This window comes from Ranitomeya imitator, chromosome 3 (genome assembly GCF_032444005.1).
Source record: "Ranitomeya imitator isolate aRanImi1 chromosome 3, aRanImi1.pri, whole genome shotgun sequence".
In the NCBI taxonomy this organism is placed as follows: domain Eukaryota; kingdom Metazoa; phylum Chordata; class Amphibia; order Anura; family Dendrobatidae; genus Ranitomeya; species Ranitomeya imitator.
This window is the reverse complement of record NC_091284.1, coordinates 841,862,695-841,881,056: the sequence shown is the minus strand read 5'-3', so window position 1 is coordinate 841,881,056 and position 18,362 is coordinate 841,862,695. Positions and strand designations below refer to the sequence as shown.

The following is an 18,362-nucleotide window of genomic DNA, read 5'->3' as shown; positions in this document are numbered from 1 at the left end:
TTCTTGTCATGCTGGTGGTTGTGCAGTAATGGGGAAGAATTTCTTTGTGCAGCCTGGCTCCTGTGGATGATAGCTCCTTCTTGTCATGCTGGTGGCTGTGCAGTAATGGTGGAGGGGTTTTCTTGGTGTTCCCTGGCTCCTGCGGATGGATAGCTTCTTCCTATCAGGCTGGTGGTTGTGCAGTAATGGTGGGGAAGGTTTTCTTGGTGCGCCCTGGTTTGGGCAGTGACGATTGTCTAAGCATGATGGCCGCCCAAATTCCCCCATTCCTGGCAGTGGTCTGCACTGTGGCAGTAGGAAGCCCCACGGCCCTATGTGGTGTCGTTGTGGATTGTTTCCAGATACGTGGCGGGACGCTGCGTCTCTTCATCCTGCAGATCACGGGATGTTCCGGGAGGTCAGCGGCTCCACATTGTCCTGTGGCCTCATTACCCCGGGGGGACTCGGTGCTGTGAGGAATAGCTGCAGATCCTGAGGCCGAGGGATCCACAGAGCCTCTTGGTGGCCTCTGTAATGAATGGTCGTTCTGATGTCACTGGCCTGTTGTGCCTCGGTCACCTACTCTCCCCAGAACTCATCATCCTTGAGTTATAGTCCTTGGGTACAGCTGATGAGAGCGGGTCAGAAGATTTGTCTGGCAGGATCTCACTGAAATGATGAGCGTCAAATCCATAAATAACGTAATCACAAAGCAATGAAGTAGGATCAATGTGGCATCATGATGGCATCATAATGCACTCCTATGTCATGCTGCTTCTCCGCCAGCTCCCGCGGCCTCCTGCTGGGGCGGTCATCAGTCTGCAGGCCATCGCTCCATCTCTCATCGATCCGATGAGATTGGCTGGAGATGTCCCCAGCGTGAACCCTGGATCTGGCCTCGGTGTCGGGGAGACGCTCGCAATTCCCTCGCTTCTGGCGTTCTTCACAGGAAATCTCACTTTGATCAGGAAGGAGTTTGAAGTGCTAATAAATTAGTAATCGCCCCCAAAAAATCAGAACGTGGAATCCCCACTACATCTGAGCCAAGATCTGCTGGAGGAGCGTGGGTGCAGACATGACAGTTCGTTAATAGTCCTCCTGGTGGCAGGACGCTGCCAGTCACTGATCACAAGGGAAGACTAATAAGACCACTCATCGCATCTCACCACTTGTGGCATCCACTGAAAACCTATTGACATATCATCCATCTATGGAAACCAAAAGCATGAAAAATGTGAGGGCCGGCTGCCAAGCTGCCCCAAATCAGTGACTTCAAGATCCTTGTGCCGGTACACATGAGTCATGGGGAGCCATGTCATCTGCTGGTGTAGGTCCACTGTGTTTTATCAAGACCAAGGTCTGCGCAGCCGTCTACCAGGACATTTTAGAGCTCTTCATGCTTCCCTCTGCTGACAAGCTTTATGGAGATGGAAATGTCATTCTCCAGCAGGACTTGGCCCCTGTCCACACTGCCGAAAGTACCAATACCTGGTGTAAAAACAACAGTATCACTGGGCTTGATTGGCGAGAAAACTCACCTGACACTAACCCCATAGAGAATCTACGTGGTATTGTCAAGAGGTAGATGAGACACCAGACCCAACAATGCAGACGAGCTGAAGGCTGCTATCAAAGCAACCTGGGCTTCCATAACCTCTCAGCAGTGCACAGGCTGATCGCCTCCATGCCACGCCGCATTGATGCAGTAATTGATGCACAAGAAGCCCCGACCAAGTATTGAGGGCATTTACTGAACATACATTTCAGTAGGGAACATTTCAGATTTTGAAATCATTTTTCAAGCTGGTGTTATAAGTATTCTAATTTATTGAGATAATGACTTTTGGGTTTTCATTGGCTGTAAGCCATAATCATCAACATTAACAGAAATAAACACGTGAAATAGATCACTCTTATTGTAATGATTCTATAGAATATATGAGATTCACTATTTGTATATAAAAACTTAAATAAATTCACTTTTTGATGATATTCTAATTTTTTGAGATGCACCTGTATATCAGAACAGCACCAAGAAAAACAGGTCACAGCAGCACCAAGAATAACAAGTCACAGCAGCAGTAGGTATATCAGAACTGCACCAAGAATAACAGATCACAGCAAAAGTAGGTATATCAGAACTGCACCTAGAATAACAGGTTACAGCAGCAGTAGGTATATCAGAACTGCACCAAGAATAACAGGTCACAGCAGCAGTAGGTATATCAGAACTGCACCAAGAATAACAGGTCACAGCAGCAGTAGGTATATCAGAACAGCACTAAGAATAACAGGACACAGCAGCAGTAGGTATATCAGAACAGCACCAAGAATAACAGGTCACAGCAGCAGTAGGTATATCAGAAAAGCACCAAGAATAACAGATCACAGCAGAAGTAGGTATATCAGAACAGCACCAAGAATAACAGGTCACAGCAGCAGTAGGTATATCAGAAAAGCACCAAGAATAACAGATCACAGCAGAAGTAGGTATATCAGAACAGCACCAAGAATAACAGGTCACAGCAGCAGTAGGTATATCAGAACTGCACCAAGAATAACAGGACACAGCAGAAGTAGGTATATCAGAACAGCACCAAGAATAACAGGTCACAGCAGCAGTAGGTATATCAGATAAGCACCAAGAATAACAGATCACAGCAGCAGTAGGTATATCAGAACAGCACCAAGAATAACAGGTCACAGCAGCAGTAGGTATATCAGAACTGCACCAAGAATAACAGATCACAGCAGCAGTAGGTATATGAGAAAAGCACCAAGAATAACAGATCACAGCAGAAGTAGGTATATCAGATAAGCACCAAGAATAACAGGTCACAGCAGCAGTAGGTATATCAGAACAGCACCAAGAATAACAGGTCACAGCAGCAGTAGGTATATCAGAACAGCACCAAGAATAACAGGTCACAGCAGCAGTAGGTATATCAGAACTGCACCAAGAATAACAGGACACAGCAGAAGTAGGTATATCAGAACAGCACCAAGAATAACAGGTCACAGCAGCAGTAGGTATATCAGAACAGCACCAAGAATAACAGATCACAGCAGCAGTAGGTATATCAGAACAGCACCAAGAATAACAAGTCACAGCAGCAGTAGGTATATGAGAAAAGCACCAAGAATAACAGATCACAGCAGCAGTAGGTATATGAGAAAAGCACCAAGAATAACAGATCACAGCAGCAGTAGGTATATGAGAAAAGCACCAAGAATAACAGGTCACAGCAGAAGTAGGTATATCAGAACAGCACCAAGAATAACAGGTCACAGCAGCAGTAGGTATATCAGAAAAGCACCAAGAATAACAGATCACAGCAGCAGTAGGTATATCAGAACTGCACCTAGAATAACAGATCACAGCAGCAGTAGGTATATCAGAACTGCACCAAGAATAACAGGACACAGCAGAAGTAGGTATATCAGAACAGCACCAAGAATAACAGGTCACAGCAGCAGTAGGTATATCAGAAAAGCACCAAGAATAACAGGTCACAGCAGCAGTAGGTATATCAGAACAGCACCAAGAATAACAGATCACAGCAGCAGTAGGTATATGAGAAAAGCACCAAGAATAACAGATCACAGCAGAAGTAGGTATATCAGAACAGCACCAAGAATAACAGGTCACAGCAGCAGTAGGTATATCACAAAAGCACCAAGAATAACAGGTCACAGCAGAAGTAGGTATATCACAAAAGCACCAAGAATAACAGGTCACAGCAGCAGTAGGTATATCAGAACAGCACCAAGAATAACAGATCACAGCAGCAGTAGGTATATCAGAAAAGCACCAAGAATAACAGGTCACAGCAGCAGTAGGTATATCAGAACTGCACCTAGAATAACAGGTCACAGCAGAAGTAGGTATATCAGAACAGCACCAAGAATAACAGATCACAGCAGCAGTAGGTATATCACAAAAGCACCAAGAATAACAGGTCACAGCAGCAGTAGGTATATCAGATAAGCACCAAGAATAACAGATCACAGCAGAAGTAGGTATATCAGAACAGCACCAAGAATAACAGGTCACAGCAGCAGTAGGTATATCAGAACAGCACCAAGAATAACAGGTCACAGCAGCAGTAGGTATATCAGAACTGCACCTAGAATAACAGGTCACAGCAGCAGTAGGTATATCAGAACAGCACCAAGAATAACAGATCACAGCAGCAGTAGGTATATCACAAAAGCACCAAGAATAACAGGTCACAGCAGCAGTAGGTATATCAGATAAGCACCAAGAATAACAGATCACAGCAGAAGTAGGTATATCAGAACAGCACCAAGAATAACAGGTCACAGCAGCAGTAGGTATATCAGAACAGCACCAAGAATAACAGATCACAGCAGAAGTAGGTATATCAGAACAGCACCAAGAATAACAGATCACAGCAGCAGTAGGTATATCAGAACTGCACCTAGAATAACAGGTCACAGCAGAAGTAGGTATATCAGAACAGCACCAAGAATAACAGGTCACAGCAGAAGTAGGTATATCAGAACAGCACCAAGAATAACAGGTCACAGCAGCAGTAGGTATATCAGAACAGCACCAAGAATAACAGGTCACAGCAGCAGTAGGTATATCATAACAGCACCAACAATAACAGGTCACAGCAGCAGTAGGTATATCAGAACCGCACCAAGAATAACAGGTCACAGCAGCACTAGGTATATCAGAACAGCACCAAGAATAACAGGTCACAGCAACAGTAGGTATATCAGAACTGCACCAAGAATAACAGGACACAGCAGAAGTAGGTATATCAGAACAGCACCAAGAATAACAGGTCACAGCAGCAGTAGGTATATCAGAACTGCACCTAGAATAACAGGTCACAGCAGCAGTAGGTATATCACAAAAGCACCAAGAATAACAGGTCACAGCAGAAGTAGGTATATCAGAACAGCACCAAGAAAAACAGGTCACAGCAGCAGTAGGTATATCACAAAAGCACCAAGAATAACAGGTCACAGCAGCAGTAGGTATATCAGAAGAGCACCAAGAATAACAGGTCACAGCAGCACTAGGTACCGTATACCAGAACAGCACCAAGAATAACAGGTCACAGCAGCAGTAGGTATATGAGAACAGCGAAAGAAAAAAGCCAGCTCACCGATATGTGCAAGGAGCACGGAACTTCGTCCTGACTCGACGTAGTGCAGATCCAAGATTACTTTTATATGAGAACCGCACGAAGAATAACAGGTCACAGCAGCAGTAGGTATATGAGAACAGCACCAAGAATAACAGCATCAAGAATAACAGGTCACAGCAGCAGTAGGTATATCAGAACAGCACCAAGAATAACAGGTCACAGCAGCAGTAGGTATATGAGAACAGCACCAAGAATAACAGGTCACAGCAGCAGTAGGTATATGAGAACAGCACCAAGAATAACAGGTCACAGCAGCAGTAGGTATATGAGAACAGCACCAAGAATAACCGGTCACAGCAGCACTAGGTATATCAGAAAAGCATCAAGAATAACAGGTCACAGCAGCAATAGGTATATGAGAACAGCACCAAGAATAACAGGTCACAGCAGCAGTAGGTATATGAGAACAGCACCAAGAATAACAGGTCACAGCAGCAGTAGGTATATGAGAACAGCACGAAGAATAACAGGTCACAGCAGCAATAGGTATATGAGAACAGCACCAAGAATGACAGGTCACAGCAGCACTAGGTATATGAGAACAGCACCAAGAATAACAGGTCACAGCAGCACTAGGTATATGAGAACAGCACCAAGAATAACCGGTCACAGCAGCACTAGGTATATGAGAACAGCACCAAGAATAACAGGTCACAGCAGCACTAGGTATATGAGAATAGCACCAAGAATGACAGGTCACAGCAGCAGTAGGTATATGAGAACAGCACCAAGAATAACAGGTCACAGCAGCAGTAGGTATATGAGAACAGCACCAAGAATAACAGGTCACAGCAGCACTAGGTATATGAGAACAGCACCAAGAATAACCGGTCACAGCAGCACTAGGTATATGAGAACAGCACCAAGAATAACAGGTCACAGCAGCACTAGGTATATGAGAATAGCACCAAGAATAACAGGTCACAGCAGCAGTAGGTATATGAGAACAGCACCAAGAATAACAGGTCACAGCAGCACTAGGTATATGGGAACAGCACCAAGAATAACAGGTCACAGCAGCACTAGGTATATGAGAACAGCACCAAGAATAACCGGTCACAGCAGCACTAGGTATATGAGAACAGCATCAAGAATGACAGGTCACAGCAGCACTAGGTATATGAGAACAGCACCAAGAATAACCGGTCACAGCAGCACTAGGTATATGAGAACAGCACCAAGAATAACAGGTCACAGCAGCACTAGGTATATGAGAACAGCACCAAGAATAACCGGTCACAGCAGCACTAGGTATATGAGAACAGCACCAAGAATAACAGGTCACAGCAGCACTAGGTATATGAGAATAGCACCAAGAATGACAGGTCACAGCAGCAGTAGGTATATCAGAAAAGCATCAAGAATAACAGGTCAGAGCAGCACTAGGTACCGAATATCAGAACAGCACCAAGAATAACAAGTCACAGCAGTGCTAAGTGAATCATATTAATATTATAATTAAGTAAAATAAGCTACAGCAACAATAAGTATATCATGTTACTACAACAACACCGACACAGGGCTACTGTGGCAACGAGTATAAAAGGTTCAGTGTATGGAGTACAGCAGGTTACAGCAGCTCGGGGTAAAAAAATGATTCAGTGGCAAAGATTAGATCAGGTTTCAGCATCAGTAAATGTAACAAGTTACAGCAGCACTGAATGTAGGAGAGGAAACAGATCAGTGCAAAGAGAAGAGCTGTCAGCGGAGTAAGGCAAAATACTGAGGGATGAGAGCGGAGAGAGCAGGAGATACAACAGATGAGACTTTGGGAAAGGAGACACGGCAGTGGGGAAAAAGCAGTAAGAGGGGAGACGAGGGACAAAAGGCAAAGATAGTGAGAAAGGAAGAGTGGTCAGGAAACGAGAGAAGCATGAGAAACAGTACAAAAGCCAGCTGGTTATGGCCGGGAACAGGGATGTGACGAGCAACAGTGGCACAAATGAGGGAATAGTTTGACAGTAGGTGAGACACTAAAAAAAGAGGCAAGAAATAAAATAGTTCAGGCGACAGAAGGAAAGAACTGACAGCGGGATGGAAGAGGTGACAGAAAGGAGAACTCACAGCGGGATGGAAGAGGTGACAGAAAGAAAGGAGAACTGACAGCGGGATGGAAGAGGTGACAGAAAGGAGAACTCACAGCGGGATGGAAGAGGTGACAGGAAGAAAGGAGAACTGACAGCGGGATGGAAGAGGTGACAGAAAGAAAGGAGAACTGACAGCGGGAAGGAAGAGGTGACAGAAAGGAGAACTGACAGCGGGATGGAAGAGGTGACAGAAAGGAGAACTGACAGCGGGATGGAAGAGGTGACAGAAAGGAGAACTGACAGCAGGATGGAAGAGGTGACAGAAAGGAGAACTGACAGCGGGATGGAAGAGGTGACAGAAAGGAGAACTGACAGCGGGATGGAAGAGGTGACAGAAAGGAGAACTGACAGCGGGATGGAAGAGGTGACAGAAAGAATGAAGAACTGACAGCGGGATGGAAGAGGTGACAGAAAGAATGAAGAACTGACAGCGGGATGGAAGAGGTGACAGAAAGAATGAAGAACTGACAGCGGGATGGAAGAGGTGACAGAAAGAAAGGAGAACTGACAGCGGGATGGAAGAGGTGACAGAAAGAGAGGAGAACTGACAGCGGGAAGGAAGAGGTGACAGAAAGGAGAACTCACAGCGGGATGGAAGAGGTGACAGAAAGAAAAGAGAACTGACAGCGGGATGGAAGAGGTGACAGAAAGGAGAACTGACAGCGGGATGGAAGAGGTGACAGGAAGAAAGGAGAACTGACAGCGGGATGGAAGAGGTGACAGGAAGGAAAGAGAACTGACAGCGGGATGGAAGAGGTGACAGAAAGGAGAACTGACAGCGGGATGGAAGAGGTGACAGAAAGAATGAAGAACTGACAGCGGGATGGAAGAGGTGACAGAAAGAATGAAGAACTGACAGCGGGATGGAAGAGGTGACAGAAAGGAGAACTGACAGCGGGATGGAAGAGGTGACAGGAAGAAAGGAGAACTGACAGCGGGATGGAAGAGGTGACAGAAAGGAGAACTGACAGCGGGATGGAAGAGGTGACAGAAAGGAGAACTGACAGCGGGATGGAAGAGGTGACAGAAAGGAGAACTGACAGCGGGATGGAAGAGGTGACAGGAAGAAAGGAGATTATCTCATTGAGATAATCCAGAATAACATCCCTCAGAAGGGTTTCTGAGGGATGTTATTCTGGATTATCTCAATGAGAATAACTGTTTAACTCCATATCAGCATGGGTTTATGAGAAATCGCTCCTGTCAAACCAATCTAATCAGTTTTTATGAAGAGGTAAGCTATAGACTGGACCACGGTGAGTCATTGGACGTGGTATATCTCGATTTTTCCAAAGCGTTTGATACCGTGCCGCACAAGAGGTTGGTACACAAAATGAGAATGCTTGGTCTGGGGGAAAATGTGTGTAAATGGGTTAGTAACTGGCTTAGTGATAGAAAGCAGAGGGTGGTTATAAATGGTATAGTCTCTAACTGGGTCGCTGTGACCAGTGGGGTACCGCAGGGGTCAGTATTGGGACCTGTTCTCTTCAACATATTCATTAATGATCTGGTAGAAGGTTTACACAGTAAAATATCGATATTTGCAGATGATACAAAACTATGTAAAGCAGTTAATACAAGAGAAGATAGTATTCTGCTACAGATGGATCTGGATAAGTTGGAAACTTGGGCTGAAAGGTGGCAGATGAGGTTTAACAATGATAAATGTAAGGTTATACACATGGGAAGAGGGAATCAATATCACCATTACACACTGAACGGGAAACCACTGGGTAAATCTGACAGGGAGAAGGACTTGGGGATCCTAGTTAATGATAAACTTACCTGGAGCAGCCAGTGCCAGGCAGCAGCTGCCAAGGCAAACAGGATCATGGGGTGCATTAAAAGAGGTCTGGATACACATGATGAGAGCATTATACTGCCTCTGTACAAATCCCTAGTTAGACCGCACATGGAGTACTGTGTCCAGTTTTGGGCACCGGTGCTCAGGAAGGATATAATGGAACTAGAGAGAGTACAAAGGAGGGCAACAAAATTAATAAAGGGGATGGGAGAACTACAATACCCAGATAGATTAGCGAAATTAGGATTATTTAGTCTAGAAAAAAGACGACTGAGGGGCGATCTAATAACCATGTATAAGTATATAAGGGGACAATACAAATATCTCGCTGAGGATCTGTTTATACCAAGGAAGGTGACGGGCACAAGGGGGCATTCTTTGCGTCTGGAGGAGAGAAGGTTTTTCCACCAACATAGAAGAGGATTCTTTACTGTTAGGGCAGTGAGAATCTGGAATTGCTTGCCTGAGGAGGTGGTGATGGCGAACTCAGTCGAGGGGTTCAAGAGAGGCCTGGATGTCTTCCTGGAGCAGAACAATATTGTATCATACAATTATTAGGTTCTGTAGAAGGACGTAGATCTGGGTATTTATTATGATGGAATATAGGCTGAACTGGATGGACAAATGTCTTTTTTCGGCCTTACTAACTATGTTACTATGTTACTATATGAGAACTGACAGCGGGATGGAAGAGGTGACAGAAAGGAGAACTGACAGCGGGATGGAAGAGGTGACAGAAAGGAGAACTGACAGCGGGATGGAAGAGGTGACAGGAAGAAAGGAGAACTGACAGCAGGATGGAAGAGGTGACAGAAAGAAAGGAGAACTGACAGCGGGATGGAAGAGGTGACAGGAAAGAAAGAGAACTGACAGCGGGATGGAAGAGGTGACAGAAAGAAAGGAGAACTGACAGCGGGATGGAAGAGGTGACAGGAAGAAAGGAGAACGGACAGCGGGATGGAAGAGGTGACAGAAAGAAAGGAGAACTGACAGCGGGATGGAAGAGGTGACAGGAAGAAAGGAGAACTGACAGCGGGATGGAAGAGGTGACGGGAAGAAAGGAGAACTGACAGCAGGATGGAAGAGGTGACGGGAAGAAAGGAGAACTGACAGCGGGATGGAAGAGGTGATAGAAAGAAAAGAGAACTGACAGTGGGATCGAAGAGGTGACAGGAAGAAAGGAGAACTGACAGCGGGATGGAAGAGGTGACGGGAAGAAAGGAGAACTGACAGCGGGATGGAAGAGGTGATAGAAAGAAAAGAGAACTGACAGCGGGATGGAAGAGGTGACAGAAAGGAGAACTGACAGCAGGATGGAAGAGTTGACAGGAAGAAAGGAGAACTGACAGCGGGATGGAAGAGGTGACAGGAAGAAAGGAGAACTGACAGCGGGATGGAAGAGGTGACAGAAAGGAGAACTGACAGCGGGATGGAAGAGGTGACAGAAAGGAGAACTGACAGCGGGATGGAAGAGGTGACAGGAAGAAATGATAACTGACAGCGGGATGGAAGAGGTGAGGGAAAGGAGAACTGACAGGAGGATGGATGAGGTGACAGGAAGAAAAGAGAACTGACAGCGGGATGGAAGAGGTGACGGAAAGGAATGAGAACTGACAGCGGGATGGATGAGGTGACAGAAACAAAAAAGATCTGACTGGAGGATGGAAGAGGTGACAGAAAGGAGAACTGACAGCAGGATGGAAGAGGTGACAGGAAGAAAGGAGAACTGACAGCGGGATGGAAGAGGTGACAGAAAGAAAGGAGAACTGACAGCGGGATGGAAGAGGAGACAGGAAGAAAGGAGAACTGACAGCGGGATGGAAGAGGTGACAGAAAGGAGAACTGACAGCGGGATGGAAGAGGTGACAGAAAGGAGAACTGACAGCGGGATCGAAGAGGTGACAGAAAGAAAGGAGAACTGACAGCGGGATGGAAGAGGTGACAGGAAGAAAGGAGAACTGACAGCGGGATGGAAGAGGTGACAGGAAGAAAGGAGAACTGACAGCGGGATGGAAGAGGTGACAGAAAGAAAGGAGAACTGACAGCGGGATGGAAGAGCTGACAGAAAGGAGAACTGACAGCGGGATGGAAGAGGTGACAGGAAGAAAGGAGAACTGACAGCGGGATGGAAGAGGTGACAGGAAGAAAGGAGAACTGACAGCGGGATGGAAGAGGTGACAGAAAGAAAGGAGAACTGACAGCGGGATGGAAGAGGTGACAGAAAGGAGAACTGACAGCGGGATGGAAGAGGTGACAGAAAGGAGAACTGACAGCGGGATCGAAGAGGTGACAGAAAGAAAGGAGAACTGACAGCGGGATGGAAGAGGAGACAGGAAGAAAGGAGAACTGACAGCGGGATGGAAGAGGTGACAGGAAGAAAAGAGAACTGACAGCGGGATGGAAGAGGTGACAGGAAGAAAGGAGAACTGACAGCGGGATGGAAGAGGTGACAGAAAGGAAAACTGACAGTGGGATGGAAGAGGTGACAGAAAGAAAGGAGAACTGACAGCGGGATGGAAGAGGAGACAGGAAGAAAGGAGAACTGACAGCGGGATGGAAGAGGTGACAGAAAGGAGAACTGACAGCGGGATGGAAGAGGTGACAGAAAGGAGAACTGACAGCGGGATCGAAGAGGTGACAGAAAGAAAGGAGAACTGACAGCGGGATGGAAGAGGTGACAGAAAGGAGAACTGACAGCGGGATGGAAGAGGTGACAGAAAGGAGAACTGACAGCGGGATCGAAGAGGAGACAGGAAGAAAGGAGAACTGACAGCGGGATGGAAGAGGTGACAGAAAGGAGAACTGACAGCGGGATGGAAGAGGTGACAGAAAGGAGAACTGACAGCGGGATGGAAGAGGTGACAGGAAGAAAGGAGAACTGACAGCAGGATGGAAGAGGTGACAGGAAGAAAGGAGAACTGACAGCGGGATGGAAGAGGTGATAGAAAGAAAGGAGAACTGACAGCGGGATGGAAGAGGTGACAGGAAGAAAGGAGAACTGACAGCGGGATGGAAGAGGTGACAGAAAGGAGAACTGACAGTGGGATGGAAGAGGTGACAGAAAGAAAGGAGAACTGACAGCGGGATGGAAGAGAAGATAGGAAGAAATGATAACTGACAGCGGGATGGAAGAGGTGAGGGAAAGGAGAACTGACAGGAGGATGGATGAGGTGACAGGAAGAAAAGAGAACTGACAGCGGGATGGAAGAGGTGACGGAAAGGAATGAGAACTGACAGCGGGATGGATGAGGTGACAGAAACAAAAAAGATCTGACTGGAGGATGGAAGAGGTGACAGAAAGGAGAACTGACAGCAGGATGGAAGAGGTGACAGGAAGAAAGGAGAACTGACAGCGGGATGGAAGAGGTGACAGGAAGAAAGGAGAACTGACAGCGGGATGGAAGAGCTGACAGAAAGGAGAACTGACAGCGGGATGGAAGAGGTGACAGAAAGAAAGGAGAACTGACAGCGGGATGGAAGAGCTGACAGAAAGGAGAACTGACAGCGGGATGGAAGAGGAGACAGGAAGAAAGGAGAACTGACAGCGGGATGGAAGATGTGACAGAAAGGAGAACTGACAGCGGGATGGAAGAGGTGACAGAAAGGAGAACTGACAGCGGGATGGAAGAGGTGACAGGAAGAAAGGAGAACTGACAGCGGGATGGAAGAGGTGACAGGAAGAAAGGAGAACTGACAGCGGGATGGAAGAGGTGACAGAAAGGAGAACTGACAGCGGGATGGAAGAGGTGACAGAAAGGAGAACTGACAGCGGGATGGAAGAGGTGACAGAAAGAAAGGAGAACTGACAGCGGGATGGAAGAGCTGACAGAAAGGAGAACTGACAGCGGGATGGAAGAGGTGACAGAAAGGAGAACTGACAGCGGGATGGAAGAGGTGACAGAAAGGAGAACTGACAGCGGGATCGAAGACGTGACAGAAAGAAAGGAGAACTGACAGCGGGATGGAAGAGGTGACAGGAAGAAAGGAGAACTGACAGCGGGATGGAAGAGGTGACAGAAAGAAAGGAGAACTGACAGCGGGATGGAAGAGCTGACAGAAAGGAGAACTGACAGCGGGATGGAAGAGGTGACAGGAAGAAAGGAGAACTGACAGCGGGATGGAAGAGGTGACAGGAAGAAAGGAGAACTGACAGCGGGATGGAAGAGGTGACAGGAAGAAAGGAGAACTGACAGCAGGATGGAAGAGGTGACAGAAAGAAAGGAGAACTGACAGCGGGATGGAAGAGGTGACAGAAAGGAGAACTGACAGCGGGATGGAAGAGGTGACAGAAAGAAAGGAGAACTGACAGCAGGATGGAAGAGGTGACAGAAAGAAAGGAGAACTGACAGCGGGATGGAAGAGGTGACAGGAAGAAAGGAGAACTGACAGCGGGATGGAAGAGGTGATAGAAAGAAAGGAGAACTGACAGCGGGATGGAAGAGGTGACAGGAAGAAAAGAGAACTGACAGCGGGATGGAAGAGGTGACAGAAAGGAGAACTGACAGCGGGATGGAAGAGGTGACAGAAAGAAAGGAGAACTGACAGCGGGATGGAAGAGGTGACAGGAAGAAAGGAGAACTGACAGCGGGATGGAAGAGGTGATAGAAAGAAAGGAGAACTGACAGCGGGATGGAAGAGGTGACAGGAAGAAAAGAGAACTGACAGCGGGATGGAAGAGGTGACAGAAAGGAGAACTGACAGCAGGATGGAAGAGGTGACAGAAAGAAAGGAGAACTGACAGCGGGATGGAAGAGGTGACAGGAAGAAAAGAGAACTGACAGCGGGTTGGAAGAGGTGACAGAAAGGAGAACTGACAGCGGGATGGAAGAGGTGATGGGTAAAAGAATAAGACAGGCAGATATAAAAGGAAACAGTAGAAAATAAGAGATGTGAGAGGAGACAGTCAGATACGAGTGGAAACAGTCAGGTACGAGTAGAGACAGTATGCCAGGAGAGATGACAAGGATAGAAAGAGATACGATGGGAAAGTTCATAAATGGGAGAGAAGAAATGTCGCTTAGATAGAGAGGTATTCGTGTAGGGCAGAAGATACCAGGGTGATGTCTGGTGTCAGGGTGATGTCTGGTGTTGGGGTGATGTTGGTGACAAGGTGATGCCCGGAGTCAGTATGATGCCCTGGGTCAGGGTGATATCCGGTGTCAGGGTGATATCCGGTGTCAGGGTGATGTCCGGTGTCAGGCTGATGTCCGGTGTCGGGGTGATGTCCGGTGTCGGGGTGATGTCTGCTGTCAGTGTCATGCCTGGTGTCAGGCTGATGTCCGGTGTCGGGGTGATGTCCGGTGTCGGGGTGATGTCTGCTGTCAGTGTCATGCCTGGTGTAAGGGTGATGTCCGGTGTCGGGGTGATGCCCGGTGTCAGGGTGATGTCCGGTGTCAGGGTGATGTCTGGTGTCAGGGTGATGCCCGGTGTCAGGGTGATGTCCGGTGTCAGGGTGATGTCCGGTGTCGGGGTGATGTCCGGTGTCGGGGTGATGCCTGGTGTCAGGGTGATGCCCGGTGTCAGGGTGATGTCCGGTGTCAGGGTGATGCCTAGTGTCAGGGTGATGTCCGGTGTCGGGGTGATGTCCGGTGTCGGGGTGATGTCCGGTGTCGGGGTGATGCCCTGGGTCAGGGTGATGTCCGGTGTCGGGGTGATGCCCTGGGTCAGGGTGATGCCTGGTGTCAGGGTGATGTCCGGTGTCAGGGTGATGTGCGGTGTCGGGGTGATGCCCTGGGTCAGGGTGATGCCCTGTGTCAGGATGATGTCCGGTGTCAGGGTGATGCCCTCTGTCAGGGTGATGTCCGGTGTCGGGGTGATGTCCGGTGTCGGGGTGATGCCCGGTGTCAGGGTGATGTCCGGTGTCGGGGTGATGCCCTGGGTCAGGGTGATGCCTGGTGTCAGGGTGATGTCCGGTGTCAGGGTGATGTCCGGTGTCGGGGTGATGCCCTGGGTCATGGTGATGCCTGGTGTCGGGGTGATATCCGGTGTCGGGGTGATGTCCGGTGTCAGGGTGATGTCCGGTGTCGGGGTGATGTCCGGTGTCGGGGTGATGTCCGGTGTCAGGGTGATGCCTGGTGTCGGGGTGATGCCCTGGGTCAGGGTGATGCCCTCTGTCGGGGTGATGTCCGGTGTCGGGGTGATGCCCGGTGTCGGGGTGATGCCCTGGGTCAGGGTGATGGCCGGTGTCAGGGTGATGCCCGGTGTCAGGGTGATGCCCGGTGTCAGGGTGATGCCCTCTGTCGGGGTGATGCCCGGTGTCGGGGTGATGCCCGGTGTCAGGGTGATGTCCGGTGTCGGGGTGATGTCCGGTGTCGGGGTGATGCCCTCTGTCGGGGTGATGTCCGGTGTCGGGGTGATGCCCTGGGTCAGGGTGATGTCCGGTGTCGGGGTGATGCCCGGTGTCGGGGTGATGCCCGGTGTCGGGGTGATATCCGGTGTCGGGGTGATGCCCGGTGTCAGGGTGATGCCCGGTGTCAGGGTGATGCCCTCTGTCGGGGTGATGCCCGGTGTCGGGGTGATGCCCTCTGTCGGGGTGATATCCGGTGTCGGGGTGATGCCCGGTGTCAGGGTGATGCCCGGTGTCAGGGTGATGCCCTCTGTCGGGGTGATGCCCGGTGTCGGGGTGATGCCCGGTGTCGGGGTGATGCCCGGTGTCAGGGTGATGTCCGGTGTCGGGGTGATGCCCTCTGTCGGGGTGATGTCCGGTGTCGGGGTGATGCCCTGGGTCAGGGTGATGCCTGGTGTCAGGGTGATGCCTGGTGTCGGGGTGATATCCGGTGTCGGGGTGATGCCCGGTGTCGGGGTGATGCCCGGTGTCGGGGTGATGCCCTGGGTCAGGGTGATGTCCGGTGTCGGGGTGATGCCCGGTGTCAGGGTGATGCCCGGTGTCGGGGTGATGCCCTGGGTCTGGGTGATGCCCGGTGTCGGGGTGATGCCCGGTGTCAGGGTGATGTCCGGTGTCGGGGTGATATCCGGTGTCGGGGTGATGTCCGGTGTCACGGTGATGTCCGGTGTCGGGGTGATGTCCGGTGTCAGGGTGATGCCCTGGGTCAGGGTGATGCCCTGGGTCAGGGTGATGCCTGGTGTCGGGGTGATATCCGGTGTCGGGGTGATGCCTGGTGTCGGGGTGATGTCCGGTGTCGGGGTGATGTCCGGTGTCAGGGTGATGCCCTGGGTCAGGGTGATGCCCTGGGTCAGGGTGATGCCTGGTGTCGGGGTGATGCCCGGTGTCGGGGTGATGCCCGGTGTCAGGGTGATGCCCTCTGTCGGGGTGATGCCCGGTGTCGGGGTGATGTCCGGTGTCGGGGTGATGCCCTCTGTCGGGGTGATGCCCGGTGTCGGGGTGATGCCCGGTGTCGGGGTGATGCCCTCTGTCAGGGTGATGCCTGGTGTCAGGGTGATGCCCGGTGTCGGGGTGATAACCGGTGTCGGGGTGATGCCCGGTGTCGGGGTGATGCCCGGTGTCAGGGTGATGCCCTCTGTCGGGGTGATGCCCGGTGTCGGGGTGATGCCCTCTGTCGGGGTGATATCCGGTGTCGGGGTGATGCCCGGTGTCAGGGTGATGCCCGGTGTCAGGGTGATGCCCTCTGTCGGGGTGATGCCCGGTGTCGGGGTGATGCCCGGTGTCGGGGTGATGCCCGGTGTCAGGGTGATGTCCGGTGTCGGGGTGATGCCCTCTGTCGGGGTGATGTCCGGTGTCGGGGTGATGCCCTGGGTCAGGGTGATGCCTGGTGTCAGGGTGATGCCTGGTGTCGGGGTGATATCCGGTGTCGGGGTGATGCCCGGTGTCGGGGTGATGCCCGGTGTCGGGGTGATGCCCTGGGTCAGGGTGATGTCCGGTGTCGGGGTGATGCCCGGTATCAGGGTGATGCCCGGTGTCGGGGTGATGCCCTGGGTCTGGGTGATGCCCGGTGTCGGGGTGATGCCCGGTGTCAGGGTGATGTCCGGTGTCGGGGTGATATCCGGTGTCGGGGTGATGTCCGGTGTCACGGTGATGTCCGGTGTCGGGGTGATGTCCGGTGTCAGGGTGATGCCCTGGGTCAGGGTGATGCCCTGGGTCAGGGTGATGCCTGGTGTCGGGGTGATATCCGGTGTCGGGGTGATGCCTGGTGTCGGGGTGATGTCCGGTGTCGGGGTGATGTCCGGTGTCAGGGTGATGCCCTGGGTCAGGGTGATGCCCTGGGTCAGGGTGATGCCTGGTGTCGGGGTGATGCCCGGTGTCGGGGTGATGCCCGGTGTCAGGGTGATGCCCTCTGTCGGGGTGATGCCCGGTGTCGGGGTGATGTCCGGTGTCGGGGTGATGCCCTCTGTCGGGGTGATGCCCGGTGTCGGGGTGATGCCCGGTGTCGGGGTGATGCCCGGTGTCGGGGTGATGCCCTCTGTCAGGGTGATGCCTGGTGTCAGGGTGATGCCCGGTGTCGGGGTGATAACCGGTGTCGGGGTGATGCCCGGTGTCGGGGTGATGCCCTGGGTCAGGGTGATGCCCTCTGTCGGGGTGATGCCCGGTGCGGGTCTGTGATCACTGACAGCTGGCTGTACCTTCTCTCCTCCTGTGCCCCCCGGCCCCGGGTGCAGACCCCCTGCCCTCTCACCTGCAGGGCTCTGCGGTCTTCTGCTGCCCACCAGGTCACAGGTGAGGTTGAGGCCAGCTGTCAGGTTCCAGGTGGCATTGCTGCTGCTGCTGCTGCTCAGGTTGTGCAGGCGGCTGAGGAGGCTGCGGCGGCACAACAGCTCCTGCAGGACGCTCAGGTTCCCGGGCAGCAGCCGTGCGGGCTCCATGTCCACCGGTCAGAGCTCAGTCAGTGCCGCTCCCGGTGCCCGGCTCCGCCGCTCCCGGTGCCATGTGCAGCCCGCGATCCTCACAGCAGCACTGAGCGCAGCCCCGCACTACAGCGCACCGAGCGCAGAGCAGTGATGGGCAGCAGCGCCCCCCAGTGCCCGAGCGCCGAGCTGCACCCTGCCGGCGCTCCGGAGACTGGCAGCTGGGGTCTGCACCCTGGAGGGTGGGCACCGCGGATCACAGCCACTGCTCTCTGCAAATCTGTCAGTCTGGTGCCCAGTGATGCGGCTCTTGCCGGACTACCAGGAGCCATCACATCTATGGAGCCTCTGATACAGGACAACACCAGAAGAACACTACAGTAAAGCATCCCTTTAAGTGCTCCTCTTTTTGTACCGTCCAGTGTATTTACTTATCTAGAAAGTTTCATCTTCTGTTACTCAACAAAGTTCAAGGTTGTATCTTGCGTTCCTCCAAAATATCCTGCCTTCTCCTCTAAAATGTCCCAACTTGGGTATTACAGAATGATC

The 18,362-nt window shown here is 50.9% G+C and overlaps 1 protein-coding gene across 1 annotated transcript in view; it reads right to left on the bottom strand.

Moving 5' to 3' along the window:
• Window positions 1-17,924, bottom strand: part of CCKBR (cholecystokinin B receptor) — an 86,557-nt gene extending 68,633 nt beyond the window's left edge. The window contains exon 1 of the mRNA XM_069759606.1: window positions 17,645-17,924. Within this exon, the coding sequence (XP_069615707.1) occupies window positions 17,645-17,831 (187 nt within the window). The 5' untranslated portion in view covers window positions 17,832-17,924. The remainder of the gene's footprint in view (window positions 1-17,644) is intronic.
• Between the last annotated feature and the right edge of the window lie 438 nt (window positions 17,925-18,362).